The 18137-nt window shown below is 44.4% G+C and overlaps 1 protein-coding gene across 1 annotated transcript in view; it reads right to left on the reverse strand.

Annotated features, from left to right (window-relative positions):
* The window catches only part of jph3b (junctophilin 3b), a 55660-nt gene extending 43664 nt beyond the window's left edge, over nucleotides 1–11996 (reverse strand). The window contains exon 1 of the mRNA XM_063196397.1: nucleotides 11515–11996. Within this exon, the coding sequence (XP_063052467.1) occupies nucleotides 11515–11896 (382 nt within the window). The 5' untranslated portion in view covers nucleotides 11897–11996. The remainder of the gene's footprint in view (nucleotides 1–11514) is intronic.
* Between the last annotated feature and the right edge of the window lie 6141 nt (nucleotides 11997–18137).

The following is an 18137-nucleotide window of genomic DNA, read 5'->3' on the forward strand; positions in this document are numbered from 1 at the left end:
TGAAACATTACCGTAAAATCCTTAGTAGCAGCGGACAGCGCAGGTAGCAGGACTGAACGGACCGAGGTTGTCAACACAAGCCTCAAGCAGAGTGAATTTTATAGCTACGAAAAAAAACGCAATGGAATAAAAAAAACTTGTGAACTAAGCCCTACTATTGTTTGCTGCATATGAGTTCAAGTAAGTGTCTGATTGCCTACATTTATTTATGTGACCCAAGTTTCTACAAAAGAGAGTCATGAGGCATTGGTTCTCCCTCGGAGTAGCCTAAAGTGAAAGCAACAAATCGTTCAGCAATTGCGACAGTTTACCATTTCATGTTTAACGGAAATTCGACTCAAAATGTTTAATCTCTCCGCGATGGAGATGTCTTGTGAAGTAGCCACACAAGATTGTAGGCTAGAACTACACTTCTGATTAGCCCACTGCCAAGTGATTCCATGTCTGCCCGCGTCTTTGTGGCTTCACCGCAATTGTTTCCATTGATGAATTAAAAAGTGTCGCCGTGTGCTTAAGAAACATTCGCGTCGGGTAATTTGCTAACTCGGGCTAAAATCCATTGCAAAACCTCGAGAAGGCACGCGTGGGTTCTCATCTCTTCCATTTGACAAAAGTTCTGGGCTTCCCTGCATGGCTAAAGTTATGTACTGGTGTGCAAAAAACGCCGTGACACAGCTGGCCTTGAAATAGAACTACGCCGTTAAATAACACACTCTAGTAGCAGCCTGCAGTAGGCTGCATCGCGAAATTTACTGAAAATAAGTTTCCACGCGGTGGAGTTTGGAAGAGCGGACTTGAAGCAGCTGATGGTGACATGAGAGACAAGAAGGTCGATGGGGAGGGGTCGGTCGGGGAGAGTCGCTCTCACAGACAGCAGAGGAGCGACCATCTCTGTTGCAGACAGAACTTTTTTTTTGTAAGAATTTAAAAACTGTTAATATATTTGACTTAGGCCTACTCTTAAAGCAAATATATTAAAATAATAGCTTTGCGAAAGCCAAAAAAACGAAACATATGATAATTAAAAAAAAAAAATGTAATAAAAAAATAATATTACACCCCCCCCCCCCAACGACGACGATGTCATCGTCCATCACATCGTCTCACTGTAAACATCGTCAGCTGCCAATTAGGGGGACATCGCCCAAGCCTAATGCGTTCCACCAATAAATTGACGTTCCCGAACCGGTTAGAACAGAAAAATACTGTTCCCGGAACGGTTAATTTCGTTCCTGTCAGCTGATTACTCCCATAGGCCTAACTGACGTTAATTAACCAAGAAAGACGGAAGTGCAAATGAGTCAGCCTACATTCCAAACTGTTTATTCTAGCAGATGAAAAGAATATCCTCCAGAATTTTGTCATTTAGGGACGACCTAAGAGGAGAAGCGGAGAATAAACCTCAATGATGAAAATGCATGCTCCACGCTGACTTGGGTCATGGGGAGCGCTATGATGGACATTGTGAGTTTGTGCATATTTAAAGCGGCCATGGATGCCCAATAACGTCGAACATATGTTGGTGCGCTTTACACGCGCTTCTCTGCAATGTATTACGATGATGCAATGGAAACTTTGCCCTTTTGTATGATAGTGGTTTCTCTTATTTAAGATGTAGATTGGAGACTTTGTAGTCCACAGCTCTCTCTCCATTCAGTCAGAGAATGTCTGATGTCACACAGGACGTGAACCTCAGCCGTCATGGTAACATGCGCAGAAAAATAATTACTTTTTTTGTTTGTTTGAGGAACAGTATTAACCGGTATTAACCGGTTACCATTATTTTTAAATAAGTGTTCCTGTTCGAGAACATAAAAAATAATAACGTTTCCGGTTCCGTTTCTGTTCCCTGTAAAATACAAAAAGTTCCCGGTTTTCGTTTTCGTTCCTTGAACCGGTTCAAAGCCCTGCATTATAGTAACATACAATACTGTATGACCCATTTTGGTCAACTCATGCACGATTCTTTCCCTGAATTCCTGTCATTACTAAAATCATCCTTTGTATTGTGAAACACTTCACAAAAACCCTTTTCCGTAATTATTTGTTACTTATTAATCAAGTGATAAACAGCTTGTACAATGAAACTCCCCATACTTGCCAACGACAAGTGTTTACTGCCAAATGTTCGCTATCCACTTAGCTATGAAGCAATTGACCAGATACAGTTAGGGCCATAAATATTTGGACATCTGCACAATTCTCATATTTTTGGTGCTGTACACCATCCCAATGGATTTGAAATGAAACAAACGAGATGTACATTAACAGCAGACTTTTAGCTTTAATATGGGGGTGTTTGCATCCAAATCGAGTGAACTGTGAACGAATTATGACATTTTCTATCAGTGCCACTCCTTTTTTAAGGGACCAAAAGTAATTGGACAGTCTAGTATTTATACATCACACTTTCAATTTTTAATTATTTGGTTGCAAATACTTTCCAGTCATTTACAGCCTGTAATTTGCAATTCACAGACATCAATAGACACTTGGTTTTATCCCTGGTGATGCTATTGAGCTCTATTGCAACAGTCTTCAGTTCTTGCTTATTCTTACGATATTTTCCCTTCAGTTTTGCCAGCAGCAAGTGAAATGCTTGCTCTACCGTACTCAGGTGAGGTGATTGACTGGGCCATTGAATAATATTCCACTTTTTTGGGGGGTAAAAATCGCTTAGTGGCTTTCAGATGAAGCTTTGGGTCATTGTCCATCTGCACTGTGAAGCATTGTCCAATGAGTTCAGAACCATTAGGTTTAATATGACATGATAATATAGCCTGAAAATCTTCAGAATTTCTCCTGTGGCTTTTATCGGTAGTCCTCATCATCAATAAATACAAGGGGAAAATAGTATTGGCAGATATGCATGCCCACACCATGACACTACCACCACCATGATTCACTGATTTTGCGGTATGCTTTGAATCATGAGCAGTTCCTTCCACTCTCTATACTCCTTTCTTCCCATTACCCTTGTACAAGATGATTTTTGTCTCCTCTGTCCATAGGGTGCAGCTCAAGACCTGTAAAGTCTTTTTAAGACCTTGTTTGGCAAAGCCAAATCTGGTATTGCTATTTTTGATGCAATCAATAATTTACATCTTTTAGTGAACCCTCTGTATTTCCTATGGTGAAGTGTTCCTGAAAGTTCTTGATCTTTTTCTTGATTGTTGCCTTGGACATGTATCCACCGTTCACCTGGACACTGTTCTACATCTGGCAAACTGTTGGGAGATGGGTTTTTGTTAACCAGATACAGAATATTGTCTGTCATCCACAGCATTTGTCTTCCATGTCTGCCAGGTAATTTGGTGTTGCTCTAGTATTTCTTTTTTCCAACATTCTGAACTCTTGAATTTATCATATTCAATGTTTCCCCATCTCTCAAATGAGTTTGTTTTGATTTTTTATGATGGCTTGCATCACTGATGGTGACAAGTGGACTTTGGATCTCATGGACATTGCGTAAAAATATATGGAAATGCAAATGGAACACTTCAATTGAACTGTAAGGCCTTGTATTGATATCTTGGTGATGGTGTAGTAAGGGAATAACACACATCTGACTGGAGAATAGCTGAGAAGCCTACTGTCCAATTACTTTTGATCCCTTGAAAAGTGGGCAACACAGACAAAAAACGTTGCTATTTCATTCCTGTTAATGCGATATGGATGTTAACACCTTCACATTAACGCTAAGAGTCTACAGTTAATGCACAGCTTATTTGTTTTACTTCAAATCCATTGTGGTGGGGTATAGGGTGGAAAAGGATGATAATTGTGTTGCTGTCCAAATATTTCTGGCCCTAACTGTATTCCAACAAACCCTTATACAAACAATAAGGATGCACAGCATCCACAAGCATGCACAGAACAAAATCAATCATGCTCTTTCTCTACCACTGTCGTGATCAAACTGCAGTATATGTGCATATACTAGCAACTAGCCTGCCATGCCCTCCAGCAGCACACATCAGCTCTGTTATTATGTGACGCCCAAAACAAGTCAGTCAACAGGGTACTGACACAAGCCAACCGGTCTTTACCTGACAGATCACTGGGATCCCCGAGAAACATTGGCCCGCATACATCAACAATGTAACCACTGTGCCCTGACGTGGCCTAACCGTGGGGCACTGGGTTACTACGCTGGTGACCCGGGTTCGATTCTGGCCCGAGTCATTTGCCGATCCTTCCCCGTCTCTCTCTCCACCCACTTGTTTCCTGTCTCTCCTCCACTATCCAGCCAGAAATAAATATATAAACCCCACCCAAAACAAAAAAAACCCTATGTAAACTCTGGGCAGCTGTGGCCTAGTGCAAGGAGATGGACTTAGACTTTAGTTCAGAGGGTTGCTGGTTTGAATCCCACCCTTCCACTCCCTACATCTCCATGGCTGAAGTGGCCTTGAGCAAGGCACCTAACCCCAAACTGCTCCAGGGACTGGAACCAATGCTCTGTACTTGGAGAATAACTGTAAGTTGCTTTGGATAAGCTAAATGTTACAGCTAAATGCAATGTAACAGCACCAATGTAACTACAATGAAGGCCTGATTTACGAACAGGATTAGTTAACTGGAAATTGGAAATCCAGGCCTACTGTGGCTCTAAAAAGTCGTCAGCTTACTCAGAATCATGAACAACGGCTTATGTGTATAATTATGTCTTTCATAACAAACAAAATGTAGCCTATGCCTGTGTTGCTTTGTCCACACCCGCCAGCAGAAGTGCTTAGTCATGTCATTAGAGACGGCCAACTTGTGTCCAATCAAACATTGACTGCGCTGCATTGTAATGCTACTAATTTCAACCATTCCTTAAAACAAAACTGTATGACATTAATTGAAAGATCACAATAATCGTATGATGTAATATGTAGGCCTATTACATTCAAAATGTACAAAAAACACCAGTCATATGCCGTCTATTTGTTCAATCAGGATAGGATTGACACTTCAGATTCTCTCTCTCTCTCTCTCTCTCTCTCTCTCTCTCTCTCTCTCTCTCTCTCTCTCTCTCTCTCTCTCTCTCTCTCAAATGATGGGAATTCAATAACTTACACCTTCCTGTCACATTTTCTGCTCTCAAGGCAACATTTGTAAGCCCCCCGCCCATTTCCCCTTTACTGCCAGTTTCTCCTGATTGCTTTAGGATAGAGGTGTCAATCTCAGCTTCAGAAAGTGAAAACCTGCTGCTGTGCTTCTTCTGTCTCTGCACTTAGTGCAGCTGATTTCGCTAATTACATCTACTCTACCTGTCGGAGGCTTTCTGATACTCAGCTGGTTACGGTCAGTGGTGGACAAAGTAAAAGCAAAGTACTTTCGTGATGTAACTACAACAGTAGCACATGATATTACATAGCTTTTACACCGTTTAGACCGATAGACTTTGTTATTACTGAAAAAACAATAAAAACCTAGCAAGGACCCACCACAAACTCAACCCAAGTACATTGGTCTACTTTTTACTCAGATAAGTTACCTGTGTTGGAAAGAAACTGTGTTTCTTTTTTTAACTTTTACTTTTACTTTGTCCACCACTGGTTACGGTGATGGTGGGGTAAAATATGAGGGTTCCACAGGAAAGAAAATGGGCATAATCGCATAATCATATATCATTTTTTGCGAGTATTTTTTGAGGCTTTCCCAGCCTTTATTTTTAGTTTTATTACACGACAGGACAGTGAAGGAGGTGGCAGGAAGTGAGTTGGAAGAGATACAAGGAAGGGTCGGCAAAGGGCCCGGGTCAGAATCGAACCTGGGTCAGCCGCGTAGAAGACAAGTGCCCTACCGCTAGCGCCACGGTAGGGCCTTGTATATTTTTTTTTACGTTATTACATTACATTGCATTACATTACAGTTAGGCTACCTATCAAATCACTAAATGCTTTAACAGCTTTTTCTTTTTTTCCCCCAATTGTTTATTAATTGAATTTTCATTTTTCAAAAGTAATCCCACAAATGACAGAGGAAAGCCCTAAAGTATTTGCCCCCATAGCCCTTCATATATAGGTTACAACACATCCTAAAGACAGGGTCTAATAGCTCCAGTTTGTAAGCATCCTTTCATTGCATCCCGATTCACAATAGCATCTTATCGCTCCTTTTCTGCATGCATCGTGCAGCACAGCACAGCACAGATGATACTCCTACTCCATGGAATACCTTGTGTACAAAAGGTCACTCGCTAATAACATTCTCCAATTTATTTGCAAATGGAGGCATCCTGTTCCATCACATCATCTGTCATTGTGTGGGTGTGAGTGGTGGGCTGCTTGCTTGGCTAGCACAGCCAAGGAGATAACTAATTCAGGCTGTTGCATGGGCCTTCTTGCTGTGGAGTGCTACAAGCCTAGGCTAGTTCTCAAAGTAGCATCCCTGTGCACAACCACTGTCCAGGTGCTGGTGATGTGCCATGAAAGTAATCCAAGTAAAGGAAGAATGAATCACTGCATACTGGTATTCTTTGCTGGTAGTTTATTTGGGGAACAACGTGTTTCGCTGTTGCTTCATCAGGTTTTACTAGGCCTAGGCTAGTTGTTGGATGAGTGCATGCCATGCACAGCTCTTTGAAAAGCAGGTGTTTCTTTCATGAAATGGTGATGAAGCACATCACTTGTTATGCCACTGTCTGAAGGCTGCTTTTGATGCTACTTAAGACTGTGACCAATTAAAGTAGGTCATGAAAATGAGGAGCAATACACAGTGAAACATGCAGAATTAATTCAACACTGAGAGAGTATTCTGGGACCAGATACACTCTAGAAGATGTTAAACAAACTCTGTGAGTGTTAAATTAACACCGCATTCTTCCCCCCACTGTGTCGACACACAAAGACTGAAAACTGATACAAATCCCAACAAGCCTTAGATGTAGGCCTCCTAGCTGTACAATTGTGGCGTGCACGTTTGTTTAATTCAGGATGTACACTAGCCTACTGCTGTTGGTTTCATAATGAGTCTTACAATAATGTGTGAAGCATTGGAGGTGAAATTAAGTACAAGACAGCAGTACACGCATCTCGTGTGTGAGTGCAAATGATTATACTCACGTGTAGGCTACACTGTACAGCTATGTGGTGTGTTTGCATGTGAGCGTTCATTCGAGTGTAAAGTGATATGCTTGCTTTTAAATAGGTACCTCATGCCTGTATGCCAAACACATAGGCCTACACATGCACACCTCTGTCTGAGTGCAAGACTCGTACCAGAACCAGTTGTTGATTGAGACCCAGGGGCATGCGAATCCATCCATGTTCGTGCTTTTGTCTTTTCCCCGACCATCTGCATCTTCCCTTACAACTAAGTCTTACAAATTAGTAACCAAGAGCAACCGCGCTAATTAGTGTAGACACATTCTCACTATCTACCTTAAGGTGAAAATCACAACGACACCCAAAGGTGTTAAAATAATAGACTACTTTTGGTAGGCTACAGTTTGTTTTCCTCCCTCCCATGCTGCTTTGCGCTTACTTGGCTTACTGGGTTTTGGAGAGGAGAGGAGAGGAGAACAGCAGTCACGACGCCGCTCTTCTGGCGCTGTCTCTGGTACTGAAATTGTGAGTGGGCGGATGCTTATTCTTGGTTGGCTTCGAACAACGTTCACGTACTAATCCCGCATATATGCCTCTTCTAAAAACGATAAAGGAACCCGGTTCTGTATTGTGATTACCACGACGACCCTGTTGCCTATCCACGTATGAATGGGCATCTCGCATGGGGAATTTATTTCCCTAAGGATCTTTTGTGCTCGTCACAGAACACATGGGACTTTAGCTCCCTGCAAAATCACATGGGCATGTTCTGGCCGAGGATGCCTGATTTGCGCGTGCAGCAGTCGATTAGCTGAAAAGCTTCCAGCCTTCTGAAGCGAGGCTAAGTGATGTCCGAAAATCTCATATTATTCGCGCGTCAATCATTGGTCACGTTGGCTAACCTTTATCCGATTATCTGCGTTTGTTTTCTGCTACTCACGACTCGCATGTCGAGCAGCCTGTCAGTCACAACTCATTCTTATCCGCTGGATGCACGATACTGCTAGCACAGGGCAGAGAGGAAACGGTTAACGCGGGCAGATCAAAGGGATGGAAACATTACAGTTCCCATGTTGAATCACCCGCCCTCCTCTAGGCTAGATTACACATCGTTTCCCTAACAATGGTTACACATCTGTTTCCAAGATAGAAGTGTGCGAATAGCCTACATGTTCTGTCACAATATATAGCCTAACCTAAGTAAGCACAGAATGCACTACAGTCATTAACTTGCTTTACCTAATGGTTGACGTGAATTCACACATGACTGAATTTTAAGTGTAGATTACACAGAGGAATCTTGTTGTCAAGTAAATGATCTCTCCGTGCTTTATCAAGCAAACACAGGTGCACGTGAGCCCCAGCGTGTCATTGTAATGATAGATAGACTTTGTTTGCTATTGTTTTCTGAAATGAATACATTTCACAAAATAACAGCTATTGTAGCCAATGGGAAAATGTCAACTCAATCACCTGCATACACGTCGGATGGAATTGTGTCTGAAAATCCCATGTTGGCTACAGCCACAAAACATGTGGACGTGGATATGAGACATGTCAGGTCAGTATTGACTTAAACAGAAACCCTGTTTAGAAGTACGAATCTGCATAATTTATCTATGGCAAGGATGCACCACATAGGCCTATATACTGTAACTTACTACACTTTAAACCCCCCTTTTAAAAGCTAAATCTAGACTATCTCTAAGCTTACATCGACTACAAGGCTGTTATCCCGGTAAATGGATTTCGCTCAGACTTTTCTCTGTCTCACAGGCAGTGTGCACCTCTCAGTCGAAACAGTCTTCATTTGTAGAATTACAATGAGCAGGGGCCAGTTAGTAGCCTGGGCGAAAGCCGACTGTTGAGCCAAAATCTTTGGGTGGAAGTACATAGGATGGCATCGCCAGGCTAGCCAGTTAGGCCCACATGACTGACATTGATTGACTTCCATGAATTACAGCACTTTTGGAGTAATATTCTTTCTTCTCAAAGAACAGGCCTCTTCTTTATTCATCTTTCTGTCGCTCTTGAGATGCACATGAATTTCAAGGCCCGTCACATACTGAACCTGTCAGATAGTATATTTCACAGGTGACTACACCAGCGCTAGGATACTGAGCTGGCCAGTGGCGGAAGATATAGGCTAAGGCCCAGGGCTCTCAGTTTTGACCTGAATTGGGATCGAGAAGTTTCAGAATGAGAAATAGAAGAGAGAAAGGGCCAAAATGAGTCAGTCTCACTCCCAAAGAGTGAGGCCTGAGGCCTTTAATTGTATGTGGATGGTTTCACAATTCAGGATTTTGTAATTGTGAAGATGTATGCCATATAGTTCCTCGTGGTCATCATCCATGTTAAATTAGTCAGTGATGACTCCTCAAAATAGTGTTTGACTAGCATCAGTCCAGCTGAGCTTTATTTAGATGGCAAAAAAGAGCCACAGAGTTCAATGTTTCCACTATTAACTAGTAAACAACTGCTGCAAAAAACAAATCCCAGTTTACGTTTCTCTTTTGCTCTTCTAACCAATTTCACTCCCTTTCTCTCTCTCTTTTTGTTTGTCTATGGTGGCAGTGATTGAGCATCCCAGATTAGCATCCAGCTAAGTAAACATCATTAGCAGAGGAACCAGCCTATACGCAAACGGAGCACTGCATCCCAGGTGACATGTTGGTCTGTTCCTAGCATCTGAATGTTTCAAGGGAAACCCACTGTACAGTCATATCTGCATAAAGCACTGTAAGTCTCTCTCTCTCTCTCTCTCTCTCTCTCTCTCTCTCTCTCTCTCTCTCTCTGTGTGTGTGTGTGTGTGTGTGTGTGTGTGTGTGTGTGTGTGTGTGTGTGTGTGTGTGTGTGTGTGTGTGTGTGACAAAAGACAAAACACAGGCGCTGCTCCACTCAAACATGCAAAGGTCTTTGCGAACCCTGGTTGTAACTCTACCTATTCCTCTTACCCTTCTCTTCCTCTGTTGTTCCTTCTTCCTCCCTCACTCCCTATCTACCTCTAGTCTAGTGAGATGTCAATCAATCCTGGCACCCTCACCCCCCCCTAACTACTGTATTTGCAAGTAGGCTATGTTTTGATATCTGTTTTTATGCCTATATATGAAGAGTTCAGATGCAAAACCCCCTAACTCCATTTCTGAAGACCTGCACTTCTATATTTATAGAGAACCCCGTTGTTGGTTTGGTTTACATTCATGTACTTGATAATACATATAAATAGTTATATTACATAAATAAAATAAAAAATATGCAATTTTAATAGCTTTGTATTAAATAAAAATGAATTGAGATTATTATCTGAAAAGGCACTTAGGGGGTTTTGCATCTGAACTCTTCATATATATATATATCTTTATATCTTTATATATATATATATCTCTTTCTCTCTTTCTCTCTTTATCTCTCTCTCTCTCTCTCTCTCTCTCTCTCTCTCTCTCTCTCTCTCTCTCTCTCTCTCTCTCTCCCTCTGGGGATGTGGGGAAGAAGCCTGATGCAGTGTGGATGCTGAGTGTGGATGCTGAGTGTGGATGGAGCAGCTGAGTGAGGCTGCATCAACAACCAGCAGGTAAGTCCAGGACAGCCATGTGCGATACTTAGGTTCAGAAGCGGCTAAGATCCAGTTCCACGAGTACTTCCCACTGTATTCACAATAGATCAGGGGTGAATTTCTCAAAACCAAAGTTGCTTACTACATTAGCTACTTTGTTGTTTTCAATGCATTTTCCCATTGGCAACTACCAAAGTTGCTAACAGGCTAACAACTTCTCTTTTGAGAAACTCACCCCAGTAGTGCTTGTAGAGGCCAGGGTCCCATTCTTAAAACCACCCATATTAAAGTGGCGCACTCATGGTGCATATCAACCTTAATCCAATCAGATTCAGTGGCTCATCAGCAGCGTGAAACGTATTTCTGAATCCATATTACCATTCTGCATGGGCTATAACAAACAACAGGTCGCTCTACTTTAAGAACAGTACATTTGGACAAGCAGGCCGCCTGTCTGTGTTTTTTTTTTCATAAAAGACAATTCTACTTTCAAACTGCAGGAAGACTGAAGACAAATAGCCTGGTAGTGCTGCTTTAAGTGTACAAGGTATGGTGGGTGTGAAAGCTATGCCTATCAATCTATCGCCCCGACACAGTTGGGCTTTGCATGTCCTGGATATGAGGTCATAAAGTAGTACACTATTGTGTCTGTGTACCCTTTTGCAGCTCTTCCTCTCTCTTCCTACTGCTCAATATCTGCAGTTATAGGGAGCATGTTCATCTGGAAGAGATGATGCTTCCTGAATCCTTAATGATGCATTCCCATAATGAGATGTGTTTGTTGGTCAAAATAGAATATTGGTTCCTATTGATATTTTCTTGTAAAGTGGAATCAAATTAAGTATATAAAATGTGTGTGTGCGCATGTGTATCTGCCTTCAATACATGGTCGCCTTGTTGTGCCTCTCGTCATGTGCCCCTCACCTCCGTCCGAGTAGGTCTCCGTGCCGTATCCGTCCTGCAGCCCGTTGTTCCACGTGCCCTCGTACTTGCCGCTGGTGCCCGTGCTCTCGCGCAGTCCGTAGCGGCCCTTGAAGCCGTGCGTCCACTCGCCCCGATACACCCACTTGCCCTTGTTCTCCACGCCCAGGCCGTGCCTCTTGCCCTGGGCCCATGTCCCCTGGTAGGTGTTGCCGCTGGGCCAGGTGTAGACGCCCAGCACCTCGAAGCCATGGCTCCAGGAGCCACTGTACTCGCCCTGGCCCTTGGGGCCCGTGCAGATGCCATGTCCGTGGGCCTTGCCGTCTTCCCAGCCACCGCAGTATGACCCCCCATCATCAAAGTTGAACCTGCCCCCAGTGGACATGCATGAAATAGGATTTGGCCAAAAACCCCAAACCTCGAAAGAAAAAAAAGAAAAGAAAAAAAGAGAAAAATATACACAAAAGAAAAAGACAAAAGAAAAGTTATCCAAAAAAAGGAATGTATAAAAAACCTTCAAGGGGAGTCTAAACAAGACGAAAGGTAATGTTAAAAGAGGAGGGTTAGTTAGGGGGTTGGGAAAAGCTTGTTTTGGAAGAAAGGAGGAGGTGTTGTCACTGAGCCCCACAGGTGGTGGCCCCACCCCCCCTGAGGAAAGAAGAAGGTGCCGGAGCTTTCAGACCATTCTCCCTCCACCTCGACGGCAAACTGCAGCCTGAAAACTCAGGGGCCCGGCTCAGCTTAAAGGCCCGGAAGGCACCATACGCCGGGGAGAAAGCCAAACCCTGCCATGTGTTCTCTCTCCCTTCCTGCAACACCCCACCTTCCTCTTTCCCCCTTCTTCCACTTCCCAGCCCTCCCTTTCCTCTCCTCTCCTCTCCTCTCCTCTCCTCTCCTCTCCTCTCCTCTCCACTCCTCTCCTCTCTCCTCTGTCCTACACTGGCTCTAGTGATGCTGGGATGCTTGTCAATAGCACCAGCACCAGTAGCCTCCTCTCCCCTCCTCTCCTCTCCTCTCTTTTCCCCTCGTCTTCTCTGCTCCTGTCTCCACTCCTCCTCTATTTCTCTTCTTCCCTCTTCTTACTCCTGCGTCAGACGCCTGTAGCCCGGTGCGATGCAAACACAAACGCAAATGCGACCGCAGGCCAGACACTGCTACTGCTACTGCTGCTGCCGCTGCTGCTACTGCTGCACAAACGCTCTGAACGCAAACGATCGCACACTTTCCTCCGCTGACTTACGACACCACGTCCCATGGGGCTTCATCAGCTATCGTCAAGTTGTGTTGTAACAATCCAGCAGAAAAAAAAGCGAGAGAGGAGGACTGATGGTAGAATCATGCAGCAAATGTACGTCCCAGAGTTGCCAAGGCTGGTTGTTGCAGCGGCTGCCGATGCTGTTGCTTCTGTTGTTGTTGTTGTTGTGTTAGCATCCTTTAGGTCGGTGGCGTTATGAAAAAGATAAATCCATGCTTGTGGCTCGGCCGGGGATGAGGCGTCTCCAACGCTCAGTCATCCCAGCCAGACCGGGCCGTCGCTTGCTGCTCGCTGTTGCTGCACTGATACTCGGAGGAGACAGGGAGAGAAAGGGGGAGAGGGAGAGGGAGAGGGAGAGGGAGAGAGAGAGAGGAGGGGGGGATGACACGAAGAGACAGAGGGAGAGGAGATGAGGCTGCTTGCTTGTGCTGGCTTGGCGCTCTCCTTTAGGAAAACAGCACTGCGGTGTGTGATCCAGACACACACTCTTGCTGCACACACACATATATGCACGCACGCACGCATACACACACTCTCACTCTCACACACACGCACACACACGGTGGTGGTGGTGGTGGAGCTACTGGCGCAGATCCTCCGACAACAAATACAAAACTGATTAATTTCTACCTCCTCTCCTCTGTCCTCATCTCTCACTCCGTTTCAGCCCTCCCCGCATCTCTCTCTCTCTTTCTCTCTCTCGCTCGGTCTGTCTCTCGTGATTCTCACTCTCCTCTCCCCCTCTTCGGGTTGTTGCGTCTCTTCCTCTCAGCGTTGAGGCAAAATATCCACAATCCTCTTTTCCTGTGATGCAGTTCCCTCAGAGTGCGCGAGTCAGCTCCCCATCAATCCTCTCTCATCACGTTGCTTTTTTTTTCCTCTCCAGTATTTGCTGTTTGTTGTTGATCTTATTTCCCCTCTTGACTTGTCTTTACGCTCTCTCTCTTTTTCTCTCTCTTGGTGTTTCTCTCTATCGGTCTTTCTCTCTTCTCTCTATCTCTCTCTCTCTCTCTATGGTGTCTCTCAAATCTGCTCATTAGAGGAGGACTGTTCCAACGCAGCCAGCCAGCCTGCCTGATTCCCCTCCCCCCTCCTCACACGCACACACTTTCCCCCTGCTCTCTCTTAAAGAGACACTCATCCCATTTATGACTCTACCTCTCTCTCTCCCTGTCTCTCTGTCTCTCTCTCTGTCTCTCTCTCTGTCTCTCTCTCTCTCCCTCTCTCAGATGTTAAAGACACAAGACCCGGAAGTCATTAATACTCATTTCTCTGTGCCTATCTCTCTCTCACTGTCTTTCACATTCTCGTCTCGGTCACCTGCCCAATGCTCTATTTTGCAGCACAGTTGTACACCGATTCAGTCTTCCCCCTATCCCCCCATTTTTTGTTCCAGTCTGGTTGTTGATCAGGAGAGACTATTGCTTGGTAGGGGTTGTGTAGTTCTGTGATTATATTATTATTAAATGTTTAAAATATTTAACTGCACCATCTGCTTCATAGAGGTTAAAGATTAAATCACAACAGATTACCATGCATACACCACACTCATATAATATAGCAGTATGTGTGTGTGTGTGTGTGTGTGTGTGTGTGTGTGTGTGTGTGTGTGTGTGTGTGTGTGTGTGTGTGTGTGTGTGTGTGTGTGTGTGTGTGTGTGTGTGATTACATGCTCATGGCAGTAGGACATTCAATCACATAGTCGTACTTCCAACTCTTACCATATGGTTGCACAGACTCTTTGTTGTGTGTGTGTGTGTGTACAATGTGCTCGCTTGTGTGTCTGTGTGCATGGGTGTGGGCATGGGCACGCCTGTGTGCGAGAGAGTGAGTGAGTGACAGAGAGAGAGAGAGAGAGAGAGAGAGGCAGAGAGAGAGAGAGAGAATGAGTGAGAGAGAGAGAACGAGTGAGAGAGAGAGAGAGAGAGAGAGAGAGAGAGAGAGAGAGCGAGAGAGAGAGAGAGAGAGAGAGAGAGAGAGCAAGAGAAAGAGAAAGAGGGAGAGAGCGTGTGTTACTCATTCTGGCAGCCAGTTAGCTAGGATGGGATCACACTGTGAGACAGGTAAAAACACCCATCCTCTTCCTCTTCCTCTCCTCTCCCCTCGCCCCTCCCCCTCGCTGCCTTCACCTTGGCTCAGTCAACCTCCCACCTGTCACAGTGAAGGAGGTGAGGGCAGGTTGGCGTGGCGGCGGTGGTGGTGGTGGTGGTGGTGGGGGAGGTGGTGACCAGGGAAGCCGACGGGCGGGACAAAGGGGTCAGTTTTCCCGGGCCCAGGGAGAGAGGGGGGGCCCAGAATTAAATCCTCATTACATTGTATCTATTGGGTTTGGGGCCCTTTCAGATGTCTTTGTCCCGGGCCCGGCCAAAGCTGTCAGCGGTCCTGGTGGTGACCACAGATTTAAAGTCTCACGACACATACTGGTTTGGCCTCTGTCCCATAGGCACACCAGTAGGAACCCAGTAGTCACAGCACAAAGGAAAGGACTAGACAGCACAATTCAAAAGACATAGGCAAAATCCCTCTGCGCTAATGGTCCTGCAGAGTTTGCACCAAACATATTCACACAGGGCAACACACATACTCGGTACACTACGCATACTACATGCTCGATATTTCATGACAATTGAATTGAATTTAGACATTTTTGACGAGAATTATATTATTTAATGTTTTATTGATCCAATACATTTTTGAGCAGGTGTGCCACCCTTGTACCTAAAGCACACTATTGAACTATGATGGCAGCCTCCAGAGCTGGTGTGTGAATGTGGGAAAGTGTATGTGTGTATGTGTATTTTGAAAGCGCTTTGAGACAACCTTAGTTGTGATATTGCGCTAAAAATACAGATTGTATTGTATTGTATTGTATTGTATGATGATCCCAAAATGGTATGACTGTAAATCTGTGCCTAATAGTAGTTGAGTACACACACTTGAGGAATCACATTTTTAATAGAAATGTTTTCCCCAATTCTGTTTTTCCCCTTAAGTGATTAGCTGATTTGGTTTGACCTTGGTGAGACCACAGTAGAGGTCTCAAGTGAGGAGGGAAAAAAACTCCATTAGTGAGCTGTGTGCTCATTTTTGTAATTTGACATGAACCATTTATTTAACCCCTTCACGCAGAGTGTATGTCATAACCTTCCTGTCACCAAACTTGCAACGGCCAATTCTTGATCCGTTACTTAAGGCTCTAAGTAGTTGCAATGTTGTTACGATGTAGAATTGGGACTCTACGCATCATCCTTCACTCAGCTTGCAGGTTCATCGCAGTGGGACAGACATCACTGGAAAGGAGAGGCTGGAGCACACTGCAGCTTAGTTTTCAAGACTTTAGTTTGTGCACACACCTGACCAACGTTTCGGTGTTGCTACACCTTCTTCAGAGTCAAATAATAGCAAGACATCAAGACTTCAAGTCAAGTCAAGTCTTGAAATGTGTCTCTCTCTCTTGCTATCATTTGACTCTGAAGAAGGTGTAGCAACACCGAAACGTTGGTCGGGTGTGTGCACAAAATAAAGTCTTGAAAACTAAGCTGCAGTGTGCTCCAGTCTCTCCTTTCCAGTGATGTTACGATGTAGTTGGAGCCTTTTCAGCAAATACTGAAAGGGCCTGCTAGTGGGCCCAAATACACAAAGAGGCTACGTCTGCTCTATTCTTCTGTTTTCTACTGTTTTCTATTCTATTCTATTCTATTCTATTCTATTCTATTCTATTCTATTCTATTCGTGAATGACCAGAATGACATGGGCTATTAAGACCCAGGTTACGGGATGTCGGACATCTTGACCCGAAACTGTTTTAAGGGAAGTAAACGAGGGAGGAAATATTTGCCCATCATGTCTTTGAAAATGCTACGTGTGACTGTCACTGTCACTTGCAGAAGGAGAGAAGTGCCACACACTCTCGAGTTGTATAAACAAGTTTTTAATGTGACAACGTTTCGGCCTGTCAGCCTTCCTCAGGTAACGGAAGGCCGACAGGCCAAAACGTTGTCACATTAAAAACTTGTTTATACAACTCGAGAGTGTGCGGCACTTCTCTCTTCCTTCAAGTGTTTTACTGGTTGCCAGCACCTCTTTTTCTGGTGTGTGTTTTGCACCTCCACTCATCAATTGTCACTGTCACTGTCATTATTTGGTCAGTGTAACCAGTATTCTTGTTCTATGTTCTTCTGTGTTCATTTTGTAACTACACTCTGGATTGTACAGTAGGGCAGATTTGGTTTGATACCAGTCACTGAAAGTTTTTATTTTCAAATGCCCGGCTGCGCGCGAAGACAAGAATCCCAAAATGCTACGTGGCTAGCTGTTTAACTTCTGATGTTCCATTGGACCAGTGTAGTGTGTGGTTAGAACCTGTTTTCTAGTCGGCTGGATGTTGATGGTTTCCGCGGTTTCTGTACTCCTACCGACTCCATTCTGGGAGAAAAAACGTGACTACAAGAATCTATTATATGCTTCGTAAATGAAGTTATATTGTATCACTCCAATCACACGTGAGCGCCACGTTTGAGTGACAGCAGCTTCCAAACAATCAGAGACTGCCCCTGATCGTGAAACCCCACCTTGTCAGCAGTGGCTAACACTTTGCAACACAATGCCGTTATTTAGGGAGCATACCAAAGAATTCCGAGCGACATGATTGTATGTTCTTCTAAAATGTCTCACAGACAGTACAGCGTGCGCCTTGCGAGCAAGTGCATAAAACCACCAGCCGACAAGACAAAAGGTTCTTGTCATACACTGTGCAGTGTTCCAGTGGGAAGCACCTAGCCCTGTAGTATTTTGGAATCCCTGTGTGCGCACTTTTATCTGCTGTTTGTAAGCAATTGGAATCCATGCCTATATACAGGAAACATTGGGCCCCAGGCTGTGGCTCTTTGAGTGTGTGTGCTGCGTAGTGCAGCCTTCTCCAGGATGTGGCCCTGCGATAGTGTGTGCTGCGTAGTGTAGGCCTACTCCAGCAGGTGCATTTTGGCTGGCTGAGGAGCCCATCAAAGCTACCACCTGCCTGAAACACACAGCGCTAATCAGCTCAGCGTGATCCTATCTGCACGGCTAATCTACTGCAGGACAAACACCCAGTGGTTAAAAGGAGTATTATTATAGTCTCTCTCTCTCTCTCTCTCTCTCTCTCTCTCTCTCTCTCTCTCTCTCTCTCTCTCTCTCTCTCTCTCTCTCTCTCTCTCTCTCTCTCTCTCTCTCTCTCTCTCTTTCTCTCTCTCTCTCTCTCTCTCTCTCTCTCTCTCTCTCTCTCTCTCCCATTATCGTCTCCCTGAATGTGCATACAAAATATAGGAAAGCTGGTTAGGGTGGACGGTAGAAAGATTACACTGAAAAGATGTGTGAGGTCCTTGGGAAGATG

Source organism: Engraulis encrasicolus, chromosome 4 (assembly GCF_034702125.1).
Source record: "Engraulis encrasicolus isolate BLACKSEA-1 chromosome 4, IST_EnEncr_1.0, whole genome shotgun sequence".
Lineage (NCBI taxonomy): Eukaryota > Metazoa > Chordata > Actinopteri > Clupeiformes > Engraulidae > Engraulis > Engraulis encrasicolus.